General features: G+C 37.3%; 1 protein-coding gene across 2 annotated transcripts in view; it reads right to left on the bottom strand.

Moving 5' to 3' along the window:
* The window catches only part of SCLT1 (sodium channel and clathrin linker 1), a 245,289-nt gene that overhangs the window by 215,188 nt on the left and 4,050 nt on the right, over positions 1-26,051 (bottom strand). For both annotated transcript variants that reach the window (XM_040250523.1, XM_040250522.1), the window contains exon 2: positions 11,035-11,102. In XM_040250523.1, coding sequence (XP_040106457.1) covers positions 11,035-11,102 — 68 coding nt within the window. The remainder of the gene's footprint in view (positions 1-11,034; positions 11,103-26,051) is intronic.

The following is a 26,051-nucleotide window of genomic DNA, read 5'->3' as shown; positions in this document are numbered from 1 at the left end:
TTCAGCTTTAGCATCATTCCTTCCAAACAAATCCCAGGGCTGATCTCCTTGCAGTCCAAGGGACTCTCAAGAGTCTTCTCCAACACCACAGTTCAAAAGCATCAATTCTTCGGCACTCAGCTTTCTTCACAGTCCAATTCTCACATCCATACATGACCACTGGAAAAACCATAGCCTTGACTAGATGGACCTTTGTCAGCAAAGTAATGTCTCTGCTTTTGAATATGCTATCTACGTTGGTCATAACTTTTCTTCCAAGGAGTAAGCGTCTTTTAATTTCATGGCTGCAGTCACCATCTGCAGTGATTTTGGAGCCCCCCAAAATAAAGTCTGACACTGTTCCCACTGTTTCCCCATCTATTTCCCATGAAGTGATGGGAGCAGATGCCATGATCTTCGTTTTCTGAATGTTAACCTTTAGGCCAACTTTTTCACTGTCCACTTTCACTTTCATCAAGAGGCTTTTTAGTTCCTCTTCACTTTCTGCCATAAGGGTGGTGTCATCTGCATATCTGAGGTTATTGATATTTCTCCCGGCACTCTTGATTCCAGCTTGTGCTTCTTTCAGCCCAGCGTTTCTGATGATGTGCTCTGCATATGAGTTAAATAAGCTGGGTGACAATATACAGCCTTGACTTACTCCTTTTCCTATTTGGAACCAGTCTGTTGTTCTATGTCCTGTTCTAACTCTTGCTTCCTGACCTGCATATAGGTTTCTCAAGAGTCAGGTCAGGTGGTCTGGTATTCCCATCTCTTTCAAATTTTCCACAGTTTATTGTGATTCACATAGTCAAAGGCTTTGGCATAGTCAATAAAGCAGAAATAGATGTTTTTCTGGAACTCTCTTGCTTTTTCCATGATCCAGCGGATGTTCGCAATTTGATCTCTAGTTCCTCTGCCTTTTCTAAAACCAGCTTGAACATCAGGAAGTTCACAGTTCACGTATTGCTGAAGCCTGGCTTGGAGAATTTTGAGCGTTACTTTACTAGTGTGTGAGATGAGTGCAATTGTGCGGTAGTTTGAGCCTTCTTTGGCATTGCCTTTCTTTGTGGAGGCTAATTATTTTACAATATTGTAGTGGTTTTTGCCATACATTGACATGAATCAGCCATGGGTGTACATGTGTTCCCCATCCTGAACCCTCCTCCCACCTCGCTCCCCATCCCATCTCTCAGGGTCATCCCAGTGCACCAGCCCTGAGCACCCTCTCACATGTATCGAACTTGGACTGGAGATCTATTTCACATATGATAATATACATGTTTCAATGCTTTTCTCTCAAATCATCCTACCCTCGCCTTCTCCCACAGAGTCCAAAAGTCTGTTCTTTGCATCTGTGTCTCTTTTGCTATCTCGCATATATGGTCATCGTTACCATCTTTATAATTAGAAGAAACTACAAAATTCTTCACATAGTATCACCAGCAATGTCTGACTGATTCATTTTTTTCTTCATACTTTTCAGTATTTGACTTTTCAGTGGGGGGCTATGTTTCCATTTAACCATTCTGGAAGGTATGTTGTGACATTTCATCATGGTTTCAATTCTTTTAATTAACCTAGTAACTAACTGTTAGTAACTAACTCTTTAATTCTTAAAGAGATGGGACTATCAAACCACCTTACCTGCCTCCTGAGAAACCTGTACCCAGGTCAAGAAGCAACAGTGAGAAATGGACATGCAACAACAGACTGGTTCAAAATTGGGAAAGGAGTACGTCAAGGCTGCATACTGACACCCAGCTTATTTAATTTATATACAGAGTACATCATGCCAAATGCTGAGCTGGATGATGCTCAAGCTGGAATCAAGATTGCCAGGAGAAATATCAATAACCTCAGATATACAGATGACAATACCCTAATGGCAAAAAGCGAAGAGGAACTAAAAAGCTGCTTAATGAAAGGGAAAGAGAAGAGTCAAAAAGCTGGCTTAAAACACAACATTCAAAAAACGAAGATCATGGCATCTAGTCCCATCACTTCATGTCAAATAGATGGGGAGAAAATGGAAACAGTGAGAAACTATTTTCTTAGGCTCTAAAATCACTGTGGACAGTGACTGCAGCCATGAAATTAAAAGATGCTTGCTCCTTGGATGAAAAGCTAGGATAAACCTAGTTCATTTCAGTCGCTCAGTTGTGTCCATCTCTTTGCGACCTCATGGACTGCATGCCATGTAGGGCCACCCAAGATGGATGGGTTGTGGTGGAGAGTTCTGACAAAATGTGGTCCACTGGAGAAGGGAATGGCAAACCACTTCAGTATTCTTGCCTTGAGAACCCCATGAACAGTATGAAAAGGCAAAAAGATAGGACACTGAAAGATGAACTTCCCAGGTCGGTAAGTGCCAAATATGCTACTAGAGATCAGTGGAGAAATAACTCCAGAAAGAATGAAGCAATGGAGCCAAAGCAAAAACAACACCCGGTTATGGATGTGACTGGTGATGAAAGCAAGGTCCGATGCTGTAAAGAGCAATATTGCATAGGAACCTGGAATGTTAGGTCCATAAGTCAAGGCAAATTGGAAGTGGTCAAACAGGAGATGGCAAAAGTAGAACACTGACATTTTAGGAATTAGTGAACTAAACTGGACTGGAATGGGTGCTTTATTTGCAGTAGATGCATAATAAATTAGTGATGAGTTTCTTCCAGATTACTCAGAAAGCCATTCTTCTAAAAAATAATTAATAATCTTCTAGTATTTAAATCCTGGAGAAGGCAATGGCACCCCACTCCAGTCCTCTTGCCTGGAAAATCCCATGGACGGGGGAGCCTGGTAGGCTGCAGTCCATGGGGTCGTGAACAGTCGGACACGACTGAGCGACTTCACTTTCACTTTTCACTTTCATGCATTGGAGAAGGAAATGGCAACCCACTCCAGTGTTCTTGCCTGGAGAATCCCTGGGACGGGGGAGCCTGGTGGGCTGCCGTCTATGGGGTCACACAGAGTCGGACACGACTGACGTGACTTAGCAGCAGCAGCAGCAGTATTTAAATCCCAACTATTCAACCTAACCATTCACGGTCCCCTATAACGTGGGAATAATCTACCCTTCCTAACCTTATTTTCAATTATTCTTTCACATATGCCAAACACATTACAGAAACCGAAGTATGTTTTAGTCCCTAAATACAACTCTCATTTTCTCACCCTCTTTGGCTACTCATCATGCCAGTGGGTCCAGCTACAATGCTCTTCACCATGCCCTCTTTTGGCCCCTCACTGAAGTTTTCAAAATCCTATCTACTTAGCAGTGCCTCTCAGATACACTACATATCCTGCAGGAAACTCCCAGATCTCTCCAACTATACATGATCTCCTTTTTTCTCTTATTACTAATAGCTGGTTTTAAAGTTTTTAAAAGATTCAAATATTATACCTTTTATCCAATTATTTAATATTTCTCATCCCATATTTGTCTCTATGTTCCTCTGAAATTGCTATGTTATTTTACATACCTTTACATTGCTAAAACTCCTGGCACAGTGCCTTACATAAAGATGGTGCTCAATATATATTAAGGTGAATTCAGTGAAGACACTGCTCCATAACTATCTTCTAAGGATAGCTGCTAAGGAGATACAAATGCAAAAATGACTCAATAATCTAAATTATAAAACCTATAACATTCTGAAATAAAAGTAATAAATAAAAACATAAGATAAATATTTGAAAATAAAAATACAGATTCAGCAACCCCTTCTTACTTGCTAGTAAAACTTTAAGAATTAGGGACTGCATTATTTACTAAAAATTCAGGTTGGGAGAATAAGATAGAAATTGACTTATTTTAAAAGTATTTATAAGACTTGATATTCCCTAAAACAAAATTTACACAAATTATACAAAAGAAATATTTATAGAATTTTAAAAATCTTTAAAAATGAATATTGTATAATTAATTTATATGTTTTGATCCCAAGACGACTTCCTGAGATGATAGTGATGATTTATCACAGAAAGAGTGGCAGTAATTTGGATTGTAGTCAGGTAAACTAATTTTGTAGACACTTTTCTTCCTCTAAGACAACTAAATACTCTTTAAGTATTGTAATTACAGTTCTGAATGTTGTTTTCCTGATTTTAATAAGCATCACAGGCTACCAAATAGCATCCTTTCCTCTATCCTTTGGAAGAAAACAAAGTATAGGTTGACTAGCATTTTGTGAAGTCTTGTACATTTTAGAGGGTTGCAGTAAACTCTGACACCTTTCACTGTTATCAAGAGGAGGTTGATTTTCATCAATAAAGGTGGCTGAAGTATGACCTAAGAAACTGATAAACTCCTAAATTCAGACTTGTTAAAGTCCTAAATTACTGATTTTCTATCTTCACTAGATATGGGATGAGGCAAATCGACTCTTCACAGTTTTACCGGAGTAATCCATCACATGGAGAGTAGAACTGCACTATCTAAAAAACGATAGCCATATGCCACATTTCAGTTCAGGTTAGTCACTCAGTCGAGTCCGACTCTTTGCAACCCCATGGACTGACTGTAGCAAGCCAGGCTTCCCTGTCCATCACCAACTCCCAGAGCTTGCTCAAACTCATGGCCATCAAGTGAGTTATCTCATCCAACTCTCTCATTCTCGGTCATCCCCTTCTCCTCCTGCCTTCAATCTTTCCAGCATCAAAGTCTTTTCCAGTGAGTCAGTTCTTCACATCAGGCGGCCAAAGTATTGGTGTTTCAGCTTCAGCATCAGTTCTTCCAATAAATATTCAGGACTGATCTCCTTTAGGATGGACTGATTGGATCTCCCTGCAGTCCAAGGGACTCTCAAGAGTCTTTTCCAACACCACAGTTAAAAGCATCAATTCTTCAGCACTCAGCTTTCTTTATGGTCTAACTCTCACATCCATATATGACTACAGGAAAAACCATAGATTTGCTTTGATTAGATGGACCTTGGTTGGCAAAGTAATGTCTCTGCTTTTTAATATGCTGTCTAGGTTGGTCATAGCTTTTCTTCCAAGGGGTAAGGGTCTTTTAATTTCATGGCTGCAGTCACCATCTGCAGTGATTTTCGAGTCCAAGAAAATAAAGTCTATCACTGTTTCCATTGTTTCCCCATCTATTTGCCATGAAGTGATGGGACCAGATGCCATGATCTTCGTTTTTTGAAAGTTGAGTTTTAAGCCAGCTTTTTCACTCTCCTCTTTCACAGTTATCAAGAGGCTCTTTAGTTTCTCTTCGCTTTCTGCCATAAGGGTGGTGTCATCTGTGTACCTGAAGATACTGATATTTCTCCTGGCGATCTTGATTCCAGCTTGTGCTTCCTCCAGCCTGGAATTTTGCATGATGTACTCTGTATAAGCCACATTAGTCTATTCAAATTTAAAATTTCTTAAGTGAAAATCAGATAAAAGACCTGTCAGTTGTGTAGCTTAATTTCAAGTGCTTAACTGCCCCATGTGTTACTCGCTACCATATTAAAAACTACTGAACTAGACAACATTTCCATGATCACAGGAAGTTCCACTGAACAGTACTGGTCTAGAAAGCTTGTAATTTGACTTAAATAATAAAAGTGGTTTGTTATATTGTTATCAATAAAGTTTTATATTTCTAAAGTCATGACCAACAAGAGTAGCCCTACTATTCCTTCAACATAAATTTCAAATAACTATTATTTGATTACAACTGGACCAGCTCTTATACATTATATTAAGACATGTCTAATTTCTTCCTGAGAGCCTCTTCTTGGGTTTTTCCTTGGCTTGTTCTTCACTTTCAGTGCCAACTTAAATGTTGCTATCTTAAAGAAGTCTTCTCTGCCTTTTCTACCAAAAACAAGTCTCAGCCACCACCACACTGCATACACATTAATCTCTCTCATCACCCTGTTTATTTTGTTCATAAACCATCACAGTTTTTGTTCATTCATTTCTCTCTCTTCCACTGAAAGAGGATCCTTTGTGTATCTTATTGATAGGTCTGTCCCTAGAGCTTACATAGTGGTCAAGCACTTGTTGAATATATTAATGTTAGCTCTATCAGTGAATAATATGCACAATGACTGTCTTTTCCTCCCACAACCAACTCATACCTCCTAGCACCATGTTTTTATATTTATTTCCTCCTTCTTTTTCTTTCAAGTTTATGTTATTTCCTCTCTTTCCTGAGTCTCAATTTTTTAAAAAAATTCTGAGTTCAAGGGGTAACAGGCAGAAAAACAAGTTTCAAGCTAGAAAAGGAAGACACTTTTAAGAGAGTTTTCAGAGAAAATAAACTTATTTTTAATATTCCACTCTGCCCCTCAGCAAGTACAAAAAGAACAAAAACACTTATCCCATCCCTAGTACACACATGTATAATACTAGTGTGGCACAGGTTACAAAGAAGATTCAATTAGCTTTCATGTGAGAAAAGGCACTGATTTAAGGGGGTGGGGGAATAGGAGGAAAGAAATGAGGCAAAAAGGATATGAACCACTCACCTTCTTGAATAAAATCTTTTTATCTTTGAATATTTGTCAGCCAGTGCCCACTATTACACTCTCAAAGAGCAATGTGATTTGAAATACTTTTTATTTATACAGAAAACAAAACATAATCAAAGAAAGACAACTAAATTTCACAACAACCTGAAGGGGTCATTCAAGAAATTAATTATGTAAAATATCTTTAGCTTTACATATTTAAGATTGAATATTATTCAGCCATGAAAAATGAAATAAACTCAATCGAAAAATGAGCAGATCTAAACAGACATTTCTTCAAAGATGGCTAAGAGGCACATGAAAAGATCACTTTATTACTAGAGAACTGTGAATCAAAACTACAATGAGGTATCACTTTACACTGGTCAGAATGGACATCATCAAAAAATCTATAAACAATAAATGCTGGAGAGGGTGTGGAGAAAAAGGCACCCTCATACATCGTTGGTGGGGATATAAATTGATATAGCTAGTATGGAAAACAGTATGAAAGCTCCTTAAGAAACTAAAACTAGAGCTACCATATGATCCAGCAATTCCACTCAGGAGTATATATCTGGAGAAAACCATTATTCAAAAAGACACAGGCATACCAATGTTCACTGTAGCACTATTTACAACAGCCAGGACATGGAAGCAACCTAAATGTCCACTGAGAGAGAAATGGATAAAGAAGATGTGGTACATATATACCATGGAATATTACTCAACCATAAAAAAGAATGAAATAATGCCATTTGCAGTAACGTGGATGGACCTAGAGATAGTCATACTGAGTGCAGTAGGTCAGAGAAAGATGAACATCATATGATATTACTTGTACATGTAATCTAAAATATGACACAAATGAATTTATTTACAAAACAGAAACAAAGTCACAGATATAGAAAACAAACTTATTGTTACCAAGAAGGAAAGAGGAGGGTGCAGAAATAAACTGGGAGATTGGGACTGACATATACACACTATTATATATAAAACAGATAACTAATAAGGACCTACTGTATAGCACATGGAACTCCATTCAATCTCTGTAACGGCCTATATGGGAAAGGAATCTGAAAAAGGATGAGTATATGTATATGCATAACTCATTCACCTTACTGTACACTTGAAATGAACACTGTAAAATCAACTATACTCCAATAACAATTTTTTTTAAAAAAAAAAAAGGTAAATAACCCAATTTTTTAAACGGGAAAAACATTTAAAAAGGAACATCTCAAAAGAAAACATCAGTTCAGCTCAGTTGTGTCTGACTCTCTGCGACCCCATGGAATGCAGCACACCAGGCTTCCCTGTCCATCACCAACTTGCAGAGCTTGCTCAAACTCATATGAAAGAGAACATCCAGATGGCCAAAAACCATATGAAAATATTCTCTACATACCTATTTATCAGAGAAATGCAAAATTATACCATCACATAGTTAAAGAGAGAACTAAGAAGCCCCAAGTGGGATCATTTCCTACCCCCCTCCCCATCATAGCAAAAACTAAGATGGTTTCAATCCCTCCCAGAGATGTGACAGTTAAAACAGTCCACCTGAAATTTGCTAATCAGTACTATGCCACCTCATGTGAAGAGTTGACTCATTGGAAAAGACCCTGATGCTGGGAGGGATTGGGGGCAGGAGGAGAAGGGGACAACAGAGGATGAGATGGCTGGATGGCATCACTGACTCGATGGATGTGAGGCTGAGTGAACTCCGGGAGTTAATGATGGACAGGGAGGCCTGGTGTGCTGCAATTCATGGGGTTGCAAGGAGTCGGACACGACTGAGGGACTGAATTGAACTGATACATAGGCAGTCAACAAGCACCAACTGTACAGCACAAGGAACTCTACTCATTATCTCATACTAACCCATATGGGATAGGAATCTGAAAAAGAACGGATATATGTGTATGTATAACTGAATCATTTTGCTGTATTTGAAACTAACAACATTGTAAATCAACCATGAGTCCAGTATAAAATACAAATTATAATAAAATATCTTTAGAAAGTTATATAAAATTATAAGGGAAAAGGTTTTTTAAAGAATGAATTATGAAGGTATTATGAACCAAATATATTAAATATATAAGCTATTAAAGACAATGGAAGACTCTCTCCATTTAAATCCACAGAATTTAAGTATTACTATTTATTATAAAGGTATTAGATCTTGTATTTTCTTAAGAAACAATGCTATATAAAAAATCTAAAGGCAATTCACAGAACTTATTTTGATCCAAAAGAAATCTCAATGATCATTACATGGTAACAGTACTAAAGAATTTTAACTATCACTTGTAATACGATTCCTATAAAAATTATCCTTGAAGTACCAACTTAAAATATAAGAAATATCAAACTACTGCAGGTTTTCTTGATATTGGAAAAAAGGTTTCACAAAAATATGTCCATTTAACACAGTCCTGGCAATTTTACAGTACCTAGTATGAGAAAAAAGGACAGTTCACTCGGATTTTACCTCTAAAAATAGAACAAAAAGCATGAACTATTTATATTTCTCAAGCTGATCATGACTTTTTACATCTCCACTTTCACTGTATCTGGCAACAGAGCTCACACGATGTTGAAAGAAAAGTAGGTAGGAGGGAAGAAAAGGAAGGTTATGGTTGTTCCATTAATTCAACACATATTTATTGAGTATATAACAAAAATTATTGTAGAAACTTGGGAAATGCAGCTAAACAAAACAGGCAAACAAATTTATGAAGAATTTCTGTTGCTAGTAGCAACAACTAAAATTACAGGGACGAGATCTGAGCCAGTGCACCTGGGTCCCATTTACTCTTTGATAATGAACAGTTAACTCCTACCTCTCTCTTCTTTCACTACAAAACAAAGAGAAAGCAAAAACAAAACAAAAAAACCAACAACAACAAAAGAAAACTCCTCCTGAGTATTTCATCAGAAACCAGAATAATGCTTCTGGGGTGAAAAATCCCCAAAGGTGCACTGCATATGGCCAAGGATATTATGGACCTTTATGCTAGAAAGCAAATTAAACTCCCTCTCAAGCTCCCTATCACCTCCCACTCACTAATACAAAGTATGTAGTGAAAGGCAATTCCAATGGGACTGAGTCTTGAGACAGCAACATGTTCTGAAGAGAAGACATCCTGTGCAAAGGAATCTAAGGCAGTAACAATATACTAATATGAAAAATAAGAAATAAAAACCAAGATTTGACTGTATGACTGACAATAGTACATGTAAGAGAAGGACATGTACCTTCAAAGAATTAAAGGAGCTACATAATTTCACCAAAGAGTACTCTATTAAGTAAGGGAAAACCTGTCCCTACTTAGTATGTTACCGTCAGCTTTAATTATAATCACAGGATATACAGACTTCCATGGTGACACAGTGGATAAAAATCTGCCTGCTGATGCACGAGCAACTAAGCCCATGTGCCGCAACTACTGAGCCTGAGTGCCACAAGTACTGAAAGCTGCAAGCTCTAGGGCCCGCTTCTAGGTCACAACTTCTGAGCCCACATGCTGCAATACTGAAGCTTAAACGCCTAAAGCCTGTGCTTTGCAATGAGAAGACCACATATAGCAACAAAGAGTAGCCCCCGCTCACCGCAACTAGAGAGAGCCCTTGCAGAGCAGTGAAGACCAGGGCAGCCAAAAACAAACAGATTAACAGTACACAGTGAAGGTGCACACAACGGGCTAGCTAGAGTCAATATTTTATTTGGTAAAACCATCTTTCATAATCCAGTTAGCCAGATTTCAGGAGATAGGATGCAACTCCATACTCAGAGGTTTACTCAGGCTTTAAAATCAATCTTTTGTTTGAATCCTGCCTTCAGAGATATTTCCATATGACATCAAGCAGAAGCAAAAGAACCTAAGAATCTGAGCAAAATTTACAGGCTAGTGGATCATGAGATTCTCCATCACCTAGTATCTTAAAAAAACAACTTCCTTTTAATACCTTAAAAGCAATTGCAGTTTTAATTATACGATTTATTTATGTCAAAAGCAAAATACTTCTTTACTGATTCAGTATAGAGCTACCATTTAACCTAGGAGCTATTTTTCTTTTAATATCCTGTAACTCAGTCTGTACCAGTAAGTATACTTCATTGGTCAAAAAAAAATTAATACAATATTTAAATAAAAATGTATACCCAAGGAAAAAAACTAAAATAATGCCATGTATTATTTCTTATTCTGAGTTAGTTGATGCTTCTGTTAAATTTATGAGAATTGAGAGTTAAAGTTTACAACTGGATGTATCCTAAAAACAATTTTAGGGTGTTTCAAAAGTCTAATGAATTCTCATTTTACAATTCTGACATTTTAACACCATATACATATATCATAAGCTCAAACTCCGGTGGGGACAAAGGCAACTTCTATGGTCAAAGAATTTATAGTCATTAAACAAAAACAACTTTGCTTCCTTACAAGCATCAGAGTTGTAAGAAAAATTTTCAAGTGCTATAGGCAACTTCACATGGAATAATCCTAAGTAGCATTTATTCTACACTTGTCAAATACAGACATATTTACAACCAAATCTGAACTTAATCTGTTAGACCCCAATTTAATTTACATACCTGTACTGTTGAATATTTGAAAAAATTTTCCATTTGATACCGCCTAAGGGTTTCATTTAGTCTTTGATCTGAAACAAACAAAAAAAATAATTTGTAATGTTCAACTTTGAATGACAGAAATAAAGTAGATATTATTTGATATATCCAATGCAAAACTGTTAAGTCTCCACTGCTGTTGAAAATGAATCATTCTGAAGACATCATTTTAGAATTTAGATATTCTATACACTTAAGTCAAATAATTACTTCTGCTGCTGCTAAGTCACATCAGTCGTGTCCAACTCTGTGCAACCCCATAGACAGCAGCCCACCAGGCTCCCCGATCCCTGGGATTCTCCAGGCAAGAACACTGGAGTGGGTTGCAATTTTCTTCTCCAGTGCATGAAAGTGAAAAGTGAAAGTGAAGTCACTCAGTCATGTCCGACTCTTAGTGACCCTATGGACTGTAGCCTACCAGGCTCCTCTTTCCCAGGCAAGAGTACTGGAGTGGGTTGTCATTGCCTTCTCCCAAATAATTACTACCAGTGGGAAAAAGAACAGCTACAAAGAACAAATTTCTCTGATTCTGAAAGTTTTAATTCTCAGTCTCTCTGGGATTGCTCTTCAGATTCTTAGAAGTCAAGAAAAAGTACTTTCCACATTTATTTTTTTATTCCTGCTACTAGATGTGAAAAGAGTTGGAGAGATAAGGCTAAACTATACTTCTTTAGAAGTTAAAAACTGCTGAAATTCTCTTTCAGGACAAACCTCCACACAGAGAAGAAACTGCAAGACTAAGCATCCAAATTAAACAGGAATAGGCAAGACACAATGGAAAAGAAGGTCCAGAAGAGACAAGGACTCTCAGAAACTACAAGTAACATTTTTATTTGAAGCAAGAAAAGCAATACAACAGAACATGCATGCCTGCGTGCTCAGTCACTCAGTCATATCCAACCCTTTGTGACCCCACAGACTGCAGCCTACCAGGCTTCACTGTCCACGGGATTATCCAGGCAAGAATACTGGAGTGGGTTGCCATTTACTCCTCCAGGGAATCTTCCCAGCCCAGGGACTGAACGTGCATATTCCCTCATCTCCAGGACTGGAAGGAGGATTCTTTACCACTAGCCAACTGGGAAGCCCACAGTAGAACCTGTGTGCATATGTGTGTTCTGCCTCTCAGTCAAGTCTGACTCTTTGCATCTCCATGGACTGTAGCCCACCAGGCTCCTCTGCCCATGGAATTTTCCAGACAAGAATACTGGAGTAGGTTGCCATTTCCTCCTCCTTCCTGACTAGTGGATCGAACCTAGCTCTCTTGTATCTCCTACATTGGCAGGCTGATTCTTTACCACTGCACTACATGGGAAGCCCCACAATAGAACACAGCACCCAACAAATACACAAAACCATTCCTTCCCACAATAGAACACAGCACCCAACAAATACACAAAACCATTCTTTCAAGATCACACGGAACATTTAAAACTGATAATTTGCTCACAAAAGAGAAAGTCTCTTAAGTTTTTGAATATTTAGGTGGGATTCATCCCAAGGGTTTTTCAACATCCATAAATATCAATGTGATACATCACATTAACAAACTGAAGAATAAAAATTGTATGATCAACACAATAGATGCAGAAAAACATTTCAACAAAATTCAACATCCATTTACGATAAAAAATCCTCAGAAATCAGCCATACTGGAAACATACCTAAACCCAATAAAGGTCATACATGGCAAACCCATGGCTAACATCACATTCAACAATGAAAACCTTACAGCACTTCCTCTAAGATCAGGAAGTCTTGCCACTTTTATTCAATATAGTTTTGGAAGTCCTGGCCACAGCAATCAGAGAAGAAAAAGAAATAACAGGAATCCAAACTGGAAAAGTAGTAAAACTGTCACTGTTTGTAAATGACAGGATACTATATATAGAAAATCCTAAAGATGCCACCAGAAAACTACCGGGATTCATCGATGAATTTGGTAAAGTTGCCAGATATAAAAGTAATATACAGAAATCTGTTACATTTTTATACACTAAAAACAAAGTATCAGAAACAGAAATTAAGGAAACAATCCCATTTACCATTAGGAACCAGAGATCAAATTGCCAACATCCATTGGATCATCAAAAAGGAAGAGAGTTCCAGAAAAATACCTACTTCTGCTTCATTGACTATGCCAAAGCCTTTGATTGTGTGGACCCCAACAAGCTCTGGAAAATTCTTAAAGAGATGGGAATACCAGACCACCTGATTTATCTCCTGAGAAATCTGTATGCGGATCAGGAAGCAACAGTTAGAGCTGGACATGAAACAACAGACTGGTTTAAAATAGGGAAAACAGTACGTCAAGGCTGTATATTGTCACCCTGCTTATTTAACTCATATGCAGAGCACATAATGTGAAATGTTGGGCTGGATGAAGCACAAGCTGGAATCAAGACTGCCAGGAGAAATATCAATAACCTCAGATATGCAGATGACACCACCCTTATGGCAGAAAGTGAAGAGGAACTAAAAAGCCTCTTGATGAAAGTGAAAGAGGAGAGTGAAAAAGCTGGCTTAAAAAGCAACATTCAGAAAACGAAGATCATGGCATCCAGTCCCATCACTTCATGGCAAATAGATGGGCAAACAGTGGAAACAGTGTCAGACTTTATTTTTCTGGGCTCCAAAATCACTGCAGATGGTGACTGCCACCATGAAATTAAGACGCTTGCTCCTGGGAAGAAAAGTTATGACCAACCTGGACAGCATATTAAAAAGCAGAGACATTACTTTGCCAACAAAGGTCCGTCTAGTCAAGGCTATGGTTTTTCCAGTAGTCATGTAGAGATGTGAGAGTTGGACTATAAAGAAAGCTGAGTGCTGAAGAATTCATGTTTTTGAACTGTGGTGTTGGAGAAGACTCTTGAGAGTCCCTTGGAGTGCAAGGAGATCAAACCAGTCCATCCTAAAGGAAATCAGTCCTGAATATTCATTGGAAGGACTGATGCTGAAGCTGAAACTCCAATACTTTAGCCACCTGATGCAAAGAACTGACTCACTGGAAAAAACCCTGATGCTGGTAAAGATTGAAGGCAGGAGGAGAATGGGACAACAGAGGATGAGATGGTTGGATGGCATCACTGACTCAATGGACATGAGTTTGAGTAAACTCTGGAAGTTGGCGATGGACAGGGAGGCCTGGCGTGCTATGGTCCATGGGGCCACAAAGAGTTGTACAAGACTGAGCAACTGAACTACTGACCATTATATCAAAAATAATAAAATAGGAATAAAGAAAAAAACCTGTATCCTAAAAGCTATATGACACTGAGGAAAGAAACTGAAGACATGAATATATAGAAAGATATACTATGAAGCTGGATTGGAAGAGTCAATATTGTTAAAAATCACAGTACTACTCAAGACAATCAACGGATTCAATGCAATCCCTATCAAATGCCAATGGCATTTTTCATAAGCCTAGAACAAATAATTTTAAAATTTGCATGGAAACACAAAAGATTCTGACTAGCCGAAACAATCTTGACAAAGAAGAACACAGGTAAGGAATCATGATCCCTGACATCAGACTATACTACAAGTTACAGTAACCAAAACAATACTGTACTACAGAAAAGCAGATGACATAGATCAATGCAACAGGATAGAGAGCCCAGAAATAAACTCATACTCTTATGTTCAATTAAGCTATGACAAAGGAGGTAAGACTACACAACAGAGAAAAGACAGTTGCTTCAAGAAATGGTGCTGGGAAAACTGGACAGCTACATGTAAAAGAACAGAATTAGAACATCTCTTGACACCATATACAAAAATAAACTCACAACAGATTAAAGATCTAAATGTAAGACTGGAAGCCATAAAACTTCTAAAGGAGAACAAAGTCAGAACAGAACACACTTGACATAAATTGAAGCAATATTGTTTTGGATGTGTCTGCTAAGACAAAGGAAACAAAACCAAAAATAAACTAATGAGAACTTACTGAACTTTTTTGCCCAGCAAGGGCAAAAATGAAGACAGTCTATGAGGTGGGAGATAATATTTACAAATCATATGACTATTAAGGGATTGATATCCAACATGTATAAACAGCTCAAACAACTCAACATCAAAAATCAAATAATGTGATTAAAAAGTGGGCATAAATAATGAACACACATTTTTTTCCAAAGAGGAAATGTAGATGGCCAACAGGCACATAAAAAGATGCTCAACATCACTAATTATCAGGGAATGCAAATCAAAACCAGACTGAGATCACCTCACACCTGTCAGAATGATTATCATCAAAAAGAATGCACATAACAAATGTTGATGAGGATGTGGAGAAAAGGAAGGCCCTCTTATCCTGTTGGTGACAATGTTAAATTGTTGCAGTCACTGTAAAAAGGAAAAAAACAAAACAAAACAGTATAAAGGCTTCTTAAGAAACTACAAATAGAACTACTGTGGGACCCAGCAATTCCACTCCTGGGTGCATATCCGTCAAAAACAAAAACACTAATTTGAAAACATACATGCACCCCAATATTCATAACATGCATTATTTGCAATTGCCAAGATATATAAAAACAATCTAAGTGTCTATTAATAGATGAATAGATAAAGAAGATGGAATACAACTCTGCCATAGAAAGAGGGCAATTTTGTCATTTGCAGCAATATGGATGGAACTGGAGATCATTATGCTAAGTGAAATAAGTCAGAAGACAATTGTCATATGACATCACCTACATGTGGAATCTAAAACATACAACAAATGAGGGAGTGTACAGAATCTAAAAGAAGCAGACTCACAGATATAGAGAACACATTTGTGGTTACCAGTGAGAAGAGGGGGAGGCTATACTGAGGTAGGGGAGTAAGAGGTATAAAGCCTTAGGCACAAAAAAGCTACAAGAATATATTGCATAAGATGGGGAATATAGTCAATACTTTATAAACAGAATATAACCTTTAAAAATTGCAAACCACTATAATGTACACCCATAACTTATATAATATTGTGCAGCAACTAGACTTCAGTTAAAAGAAGAAAAACTAAAACTTTAAATAAGAGTAAATCTTAACTTTCAAAAGACTTAAACTGAAGAGAATATACCATCCTAAAACACATCTCTTTGGCATAAGAAGTATTTTAGGCTGATAATTCTTAAGAAACAGAATAGGAAAAGCTTTGAAAAATTGAGAAGTTCAGTTCAGTTCAGTCGCTTAGTCATGTCCCACCCTTTGCGACCCCATGAACCGCAGCATGCCAGGCCTCCCTGTCCATCATCAACTCCCAGAGTTCACTCAGACTCACGTCCATTGAGTCCGTGATGCCATCCAGCTATCTCATCCTCAGTCGTCCCCTTCTCCTCCTATCCCCAATCCCTCCCAGCATCAGAGTCTTTTACAATGAGTCAACTCTTTGCATGAGGTGGCCAAAGTACTGGAGTTTCAGCTTTAGCATCATTCCTTCCAAAGAAATCCCAGGGCTGATCTCCTTCAGAATAGACTGGTTGGGTCTCCTTCAGTCCAAGGGACTCTCAAGAGTCTTCTCCAACACCACACTTCAAAAGCATCAATTCTTCGGTGCTCAGCTTTCTTCACAGTCCAACTCTCACATCTATACATGATCACAGGAAAAACCATAGCCTTGACTAGATGGACCTTTGTTGGCAAAGTAATGTCTCTGCTTTTCAACATGCTATCTAGGTTGGTCATAACTTTTATTCCAAAGAGTAAGCGTCTTTTAATTTCATGGCTGCAATCACCATCTGCAGTGATTTTGGAGCCTCGCAAAATAAAGTCTGACACTGTTTCCACTGTTTCCCCATCTATTTGCCATGAAATGATGGGACCGGATGCCATGATCTTCGTTCAGTTCAGTCGCTCGGTCGTGTCTGACTCTTTGTGACCCCATAAATCGCAGCACGCCAAGCCTCCCTGTCCATCACCAACTCCCGGAGTTCACTCAAACTCACGTCCATCGAGTCAGTGATGCCATCCAGCCATCTCATCCTCTGTCGTCCCCTTCTCCTCCTGCCCCCAATCCCTTCCAGCATCAGAGTCTTTTCCAATGAGTCAACTCTTCGCAGGAGGTGGCCAAAGTACTGGAGTTTCAGCTTTAGCATCATTCCTTCCAAAGAAATCCCAGGGCTGATCTCCTTTAGAATAGACTGGTTGGATCTCCTTGCAATCCAAGGGACTCTCAAGAGTCTTCTCCAACACCACACTTCAAAAGCATCAATTCTTCGGCGCTCAGCTTTCTTCACAGTCCAACTCTCACATCTATACATGATCACAGGAAAAACCATAGCCTTGACTAGACAGACCTTTGTTGGCAAAGTAACATCTCTTCTTTTCAACATGCTATCTACGTTGGTCATAACTTTTCTTCCAAAGAGTAAGCGTCTTTTAATTTCATGGCTGCAGTCACCATCTGCAGTGATTTTGGAGCCCCCAAAAATAAAGTCTGACACTGTTTCCACTGTTTTCCCATCTATTTCCCATGAAATGATGGGACCGGATGCCATGATCTTGGTTTTCTGAATGTTGAGCTTTAAGCCAACTTTCCCACTCTCCTCTTTTACTTTCATCAAGAGGCTTTTTAGTTCCTCTTCACTTTCTGCCATAAGGGTGGTGTCACCTTTTGTTAAAGATATTTACATTTATGAGGAAAAATTCCATTTGTAAGTACATCCCCCTCTTTATACCAGAAAGAGAAAGTGTTAGTCGCTCAGTCACGTCCGACTCTTTGTGACTGCAGCCTGACAGGTTCTTCTATCCACGGAATTCTCCAGGCAAAAACGCTGGAGTGAGCAGCCATTCCCTTCCCCAGGGGTGTCTTCCCTAGCCAGGGATCAAATCCAGGTCTTCTCCTGCACTGTAGGCAGATTCTTTAGCATCTGAGCCACTGGAGAAGCCCAAGGTAATGACTTAAATCTGCATAACAATCTTACTCTTGTTTATGGTGCTCTTCTTGGTAACTTCTTGTAATGGCTCACCCTCTTCCTGTATCTCCTTTTGTCTTTATCTGAAAATGTTTTTTAACACTGTAGCTTCAGCATTTAAAGGAGTTTTTCTGTTTTTCTGGGTCACTAATGTATACAGAAGGTAAACACGTTATTAAACTTGTTTGTTTTCTCCTATTAGTCTGTCTTTTACAATAGGGGGTCACAGGCAACAATCTAGAAGGGTACAGGAAACTTGCAAAGCCAAAGAGAGTACATTACCTGATAATAGCAAAATTAGGCCAGAATCAAGAGACAAAAACTATCAGAAAAATATTCGTTATGTAAGAAATTACCTTTAGTAACCTATTGGTCTCAGGATGAATCACAGAACAAATTGAAAAGTACTCTGAACTGAATCATCGTGAAAATGCAGTTTCATTTGAAACTTCTTAGGAAAAAGCACCTGCATAGCAAAGAAAACTCAATAAAATGAAAAGGCAACCTAATCAATGAGAGAAAATAACTGCAAATCATATACCTGATAATGGGAACATATCCAAAATATACAAAGAACCTCACACAACTCAATAGCCAAAAAAAAGAGACAAAACTGAATTTTAAAATGGGCAGATCTGAATAGACATTTTCCCAAAGCAAACAGATGGCCAAAAGACATGAAAAGATACTCAACATCACTAATCATCAAGAAAATGCAAATTAAAAACATTCCCATCAGAATGGCTATTATCAAAAAAAATAAAGAAAGAAATAACAAGTGGTGAAGATGTGTATTATTGGTAGAAATGTAAATATAAATTGGTACAGCTACTTTGAAGATCTGGAGGTTTTAGTTCCTCAAAAAATTAAAAACATAACTACAGTATGACCCAGCAATTCCACTTCTGAGTATTTATCTAAAGAAAATGAAAACAGTAATATGAAAAGATATGCACCATGTGTTCACTGCAGCATTATTTACAATAGCCAAGATATGGAAACAACCTAAATTTCTATTGTTGGATAAATAAAGAAATTGTGGTATCCATACAATGGACTATTACTTAGCCATAAAAAAGAAAGAAGTCTTGCCATTTGTGACAATATGAATGGATCTTCAGAGTATTATGAAGTTAAATAACAGAGAAAGACAAATATCATATGAAAAGAAACCAAGCTCACAGATAAAGGGAACAGACTGGTGATTCTAAGAAGTGGAGGGTGGGGGTAGAGGGAGCCAGAGGAAAATGGTTGGACTGGTTCTTTTATTTTTTCAATAAATTGAACAATTTTCTTTTAAAGAAAAAAGATATGAAACATTCTTGAAAGCAATGAAAAAAAATCAATTGAGATATATTCTTTGTTAATCACCAAAAACCACAATATTAAGATGTCAATTTCTCTTAAATTGATTTAAAGATCAATACAATGGCAATAAAAATCTCAGCAAGTTATTTTGTAGATATGGACAAACTTGATTTAAACACTGCATTGAGCAGTCAAGACAATACTGATGAAGTTGATGAATTCACACTTTCTGATTTCAAGATTTTCTAGAAAGCTAAAATAATCAAGAGAGCATCGTATTTTAAACAAATAAAACCAAAGATAAATGGAACAGAATAGAGAGTCCACTAGTATACCCACGCAAACTCAGACAACTTGACCTTGGTCAAAGGAATAAAAAGCACATTAACACAGAAAATGTAGACTTTTAAGTCTTTAGTCATCATCAGCAAATGAGGAGGATACAAATGGAGAACCATAAGAAAGTAAAGACACAAACTCTGCATCTTAGAAATTCATTAAAAATCCTTCATTGTCTTAAATACAAAATATGAAACTACCAAAACTATAGTGGAAAACTTAGAAAATCTACATGAGTTATACTTTGACAATTCATTTTCATATACAACACAAGAAGCACAACCCATGAAAGAAAAAAAAAATATTGCTAATATGGACTTTATTAAATGTAAACTGCTTACTCTGTGAAGGACAGTGTTTAAAAAATGGAAAGACAAACCACTGGCTATGAGAACACATTTTCAAAACACATAACCAGAGAACAGTTTGCATGCAAGGTACTCAAAAAACCAGAAAAAAAATCCACAATAAGAAATCAAACACTCCAAATTAAAATAAATAGGACTATGTATAGCCATCTTTTAGAATAATATATAGAGATGGGAAATAAGCATGTATTAGTTGACCAACATTGGGGAATTACTGGAAAACAATAAGCATTGTGCATTAGGGTAAAGCAAATTAAAATAATATGATGCCCTATCCATAAAAAACATAAAAAATAAAAATATAGGTGGAAATGCAATGAGAAAAACAATATTTTGTGAAAGAAGAACAAGGGGGGAGGACTTGTTCAACCAGAGATCAGGATTTATTAAAAAGTTATTGGCATTTAGACTGTGTGATAGTTATATAAACAAAACTAACCTATGGAAGAGAATGCAGGATCCAGAAATATATCCATATGGGTATATTTCTCATATATATGAGCACATGAACTGTGATCAAAGGGCACTTCAGAGTAATAAAGAGGGGAACACAATCTTTTTGTAAGTGGTTCCAGGTCAGCTGGATATGCTCGAGGAAAAGAACAAACCATTATTCATAAAAATCAATTCTATGTGAAATGAAGATCTGGGAAGAAAAACTGTCACTGTTTGCAGATGACATGCTACGATACACAAAAAATCCTAAAGATGCCACTAGAAAACTACTAGAGCTAATCAATGAATCTGGTAAAATTGAATACAAAATTAATGCACAGAAACTTCTCGCATTCCTGTACACTAATAAATAACAAAAGATCTAAAAGAGAAATTAAGGAAATAATCCCAATTATCACTGCAACGAAAGAATAAAATACCTAGGGATAAATCTATCTAAGGAGGTAAAAGATCTGTACTCAGAAAACTGTAAGATACTGATGAAAGAACTCAAAGACTGATTTGAGTTGACAGAGAGATATACCATGTTCTTGGATTGGAAGACTCAATACTGTGAAAATGACTATACTATCCAAGTTCAGTTGCTCAATCTTGCCCCACTCTTTACGACCCTATGAAAACTGCAGCACAACAGACTTCCCTGTCCATCACCAACTCCCAGAGCTTACTCTAACTCATGTCCATCGAGTCAGTGATGCCCTCCAACCATCTCATCCTCTGTCATCCCCTTCTCCTCCTGCCCTCAATGTTTCCCAACATCAGGGTCTTTTCCAATGAGTTAGTTCTTCACATATGACAGAAAACATTGATAACAGCATTATTCTCAATGGCCCCCAAAATGGAAACATCTGCAAGTATCTATCAAAAGAATGGATAAAAATGATAAATTTATAAACTTTAATATTTTACAGTAATTAAAATGAGTATACTACATCTACATGCAAGAATATGAAGAAATCTCAAAAACATAATATTAAATGAAAGACACCAAACGCAGAAGGCAACATAGTTTATGACTCCATTTACATAAATTTCAATCACAAGCAAAACAGTTTTTACAGTGTAAAATTACAGATATTATCTTTATCTTTGGGGAGCAGGAAATGGGTATAATCACAAGTGGTCACCTGGGGTGCTAGCAATGTTCTACTTTTTGGCCTGGGTTATGATTATATGAGTTTTGAGCTTTGTAATAATCCCCTAAGCTTTATATTTATTTTCTCTTACTTTTCTGCATGTCACACATAAGCAAATATACATATATATGCACATACATATTAACTATATACAAATTAATATATGTATATAATGTACACACACAAAATGTATACATTCTACACTGTTAACTTCAGATAATAGTTCCTTCCTTGGAAGCATACATAATTTAGTGGAGAAACATGACACATATGTTGGAAAAGAAAATGGCAACCCACTCCAGTATTCTTGCCTGAAGAATTCCATGGACACAGGAGTCCTGTGGGCTACAGTCCATGGAGTCGCAATGTACAGGACACAAATGAGCATGTACACACACAAGACATTATTCTGAGGAAGGAATAAGTAATTACAAAGTATTAATAATTTAAACCATTTTTAACTTTTATTAAGTTTAAGAAGAATTATTCCTTTTTATTGTTATCCTCAGAATTTTTAAGAGTTACCTGACACATGGCACTAAAATTAGGGTCTGGTCTCTAGTAGTAACACAAACTACTACTTTTTGATAAGGTTTTAAGTAAGAAAAAATACTAAATCTGACATTTCAGTAAGTGAAATAGGTTAAGAAGTCAATTATGCATCAACGAGGGAAAACCATCTTCATAGACTGCTTTAAACTGGAGGAAATTTTACTGTAATGTGAATCTACCATTTCCTTCATTCAACAAGCACTTATTTCACTTTATAGTTTGCATTTTCTGGATTACTGATGAGACTGACATTTTCATATTTTTAGCACCTCATCAGGTTTTATTTTTTGTAAATAACCTGTCATATTCTTTAACATTTTTCTATTAGTGTGAATGTATTTTTGTTCGTGAAAGACCTTTTTAAATTGTGGATGGTAATCAACTCTTCATTATATTTAAGTATATTGTCCCTCTCTGTGGCTGGGGCAGTCATTATATTGATGTTTCCTATGATATCCAAGTTTTTACTTCTAATGCAGTCTGCTGCTGCTGCTGCTAAGTCGCTTCAGTCGTGTCCAACTCTGTGCGACCCCATAGATGGCGGCCCACCTGGCTCTCCCTGTCCCTTGGATTCTCCAGGCAAGAATACTGGAGTGGGCTAATGCAGTCTATTCATATATATATTTTCCTTTCAGTCAAAAATGTTTGCTGAAGAAATCTATGATCCTGAGATCATAAAGACACCCTTTTAACTTTTTTTTCTGAAAGTTTAAAGAGAATGTATTCCTTCAACCAATAATTTTTTATATGGTGTGAGAAAGATGTTATTTTTTATTTCCCATTTAGATTTAGATTTACCATTTATCCTAGCACCATTTGCTCAACAGCCTATCCCTCTCCCACTGATGTGTATTGCCTGTTCTTTCAGACAACAAGTGTTTGTGGATGTATGCATCTGTTTCTGTGCTAGCTGATCTCTGTATTTACCTATCTACCAGTATAACAGGGGCTTCTCAGGTGGCTCACCTGTCAATGCAGGAGATGCAAGATTGATTCCTGGATCGGAAGATCCCCTGGAGAAGGAAATGGCAACCCACTCCAGTATTCTTGCCTCGAAAATCCCATGGACAGAGGGGCATGGCTGTCTACAGTCCATGAGGTCGCAAAGAGTTGATTTAATAATTGGATTTTTATAATGTCTTAATAGTTGATAAAATAAAATTTCCCACCTTGATGTTCTTTAGAACTCTTTTGGCTATTTTCAGCTCTTCTACATAGATTTTAGAAACATGTCAAATAGAGGTTTGGGATTGATTGCATTGAATCTAACCATTAATTTGTGGGAGAACTGACATGTTTACTATAATGAGTGTTCTAATCCATACATTTGATATGTTTCTTTATTAATCTAGGTTTTTTATTACATACTTAATAATTTTCTAATGCTAACCACCCTTCCATTGCTGGGATGAATCCAATATGAAGGTGACTGTATGTTTATTATATACCTACACACACAAATGAGCTTAATAGTCATTGATGGATTCAATCTATTAATATTTTTATTTTATTTAGGATTTTAGTTTCTGTGTGCATAAGAAATAATTTTTCTTTCAAGCAAGTGTCTTTGCCCGATAGAAAAGAACATAAAACACTGGGTTCAAACCCCAGCCCAATTACTTACTACTTATGAGTTAACCTAAAAACTGTGGTGGCACTTATCCAGGAGATTCTTTATCTATGGCTATTGAACAGATGGGTATGAGAACTGTAAAAGCAAGCTATGGAAAAGGTGTTATTGAGTATGTGCTCTAGAAAAGCAGGGGCATGGTCACATTAATATTAATAACAAAAGAGCAGATTAATCAATGGGGAAATTGTATAAAAATGGGGAAAACTGTTATAGCCTGTATAAAAAAAAAAGCTGCAAAAGAATTAAGGAAATGAAAGAAAATGAAGGGTTCAAAGAATACAGGTCTTGATGAGGTCAAAGAACAGTTATAGTGGGAGAAAGGTATTTGTGTTTAAGATTAAAAAGTAGGGCAAATTGACTTCTGCTCATGCTCAAGATAAAGTAACATGGTCCATTTTCCCACCTGACAACCAAAAAAACAAAACAGTGGTTTGCCAGGTACAAGACATCAGGAAATGATAACAACAAACATAAAATAAATGAAGTGAGCACTATGATTGCCCCAGCCTAAAAACAGGAAAAGGAGTACGTCAAGGCTGTATATTGTTACCCAGCTTATTTAACTTATATGCAGAGTATATCATGAGAAACACTGGGCTGGAAGAAGCACAAGCTGGAATCAAAATTGCCAGGAGAAACACCAATAACCTCAGATATGCAGATGACACCACCCTTATGGCAGAAAGTGAAGACGAACTAAAAAGCCTCTTGATGAAAGTGAAAGAGGAGAGTGAAAAAGTTGGCTTAAAGCTCAACATTCAGAAAACGAAGATCATGGCATCTGGTCCCATCACTTCATGGGAAATAGATGGGGAAACAGTGGAAACGGTGTCAGACTTTATTTTTTGGGGCTCCCAAATCACCGCAGATGGTGACTGCAGCCATGAAATTAAAAGACGCTTACACGACCAACCTAGATAGCATATTCAAAAGCAGAGATATTACTTTGCCAACAAAAGTCCATCTAGTCAAGGCTATGGTTTTTCCTGTGGTCATGTATGGATGTGAGAGTTGGAATGTGAAGAAAGCTGAACACCGAAGAATTGATGCTTTTGAAGTGTGGTGTTGGAGAAGACTCTTGAGAGTCCCTTGGACTACAAGGAGATCCAACCAGTCCATCCTAAAGGAGATCAGTCCTGGGTGTTCTTTGGAAGGAATGATGTTGAAGCTGAAACTCCAATACTTTGGCCACCTCATGCGAAGAGTCGACTCATTGGAAAAGACTCTAATGCTGGGAGGGATTGGGGGTAGCAGAAGGGGACAACAGAAGATGAGATGGCTGGATGGCATCACCGACTCTATGGACATGAGTTTGAGTGAACTCCAGGAGTTGATGATGGACAGGGAGGCCTGGCGTGCTGCAATTCATGGGGTTGCAAAGAGTCGGACACGACTGAGTGACTGAACTGAACTGAATGACTTGAGTGATATTTCATGCCAGAAAACAGGGAGGAAAATGGCACACAAAGATCAGCAGATTCTCTGATTTAAGGAGATGAGGCTGAGACTCAGTGGAAACCAAGTAAACTAGAATTGGCAGGACAAAGAACAGGAGAGAAAGCTGAACAGAGAACTCCATATGTACGTAAGATCTGTGAAGGGTATGTGTTGTGTTAACGAAGTACTGACTAACTTTTTATCTATTAAAGGAAGTGAATTTACAGTTTAAAATCTTCCACAAAGAAAGCTCTAGGTTCAATTGTCTTCACTAATAAATTCTACCAAACATTTAAGGAAGAAATATCAATTCTACACAAACATCTTCCAGAAACCTGGAGAGGACAACATACTTTCTAAGTAATTCTGAGGCCAGCATATCTTGACACCAAACGAGACAAAGACATTAGGGGAAAAAAATTTTTTTTACAAAGGGTTTATGAACACAGACATGAAAATTTTAAACAGACATTTAAGATAACCAATGTTAAACGGTATATTAAAAGATAATACATTATGACCAAGAGTTTATTCCAAAATGGCAAGTTTAACACTTGAAAAGTAATCTATATAAATCTTGCTATTAAAAAACTAAAAATGAAAAAAAAAATCTGATCATCTCAAAAAATGCAGAGAAAGCATTTGGAAAAAAATAATCCAGTATTCATTCTGATTTTAAAAACTCTCAGAAAACTAGGAATAGAAATTAGTATCCTCAACCTAGTAAGGACATCTATGGAAAAACTACAGCTAGTATCATATTTAATTTTGAAAAACAGATACTTTCTCCCTAAAGTCAAGAACAATACAAAGATGTCTACTCCAACCACTTTGGCTCAACACT

This window comes from Oryx dammah, unplaced genomic scaffold, assembly GCF_014754425.2.
Source record: "Oryx dammah isolate SB20612 unplaced genomic scaffold, SCBI_Odam_1.1 HiC_scaffold_12, whole genome shotgun sequence".
Lineage (NCBI taxonomy): Eukaryota > Metazoa > Chordata > Mammalia > Artiodactyla > Bovidae > Oryx > Oryx dammah.
Note: the sequence above shows the minus strand (reverse complement) of the source record. Positions and strands in the feature narration are given on the sequence as shown.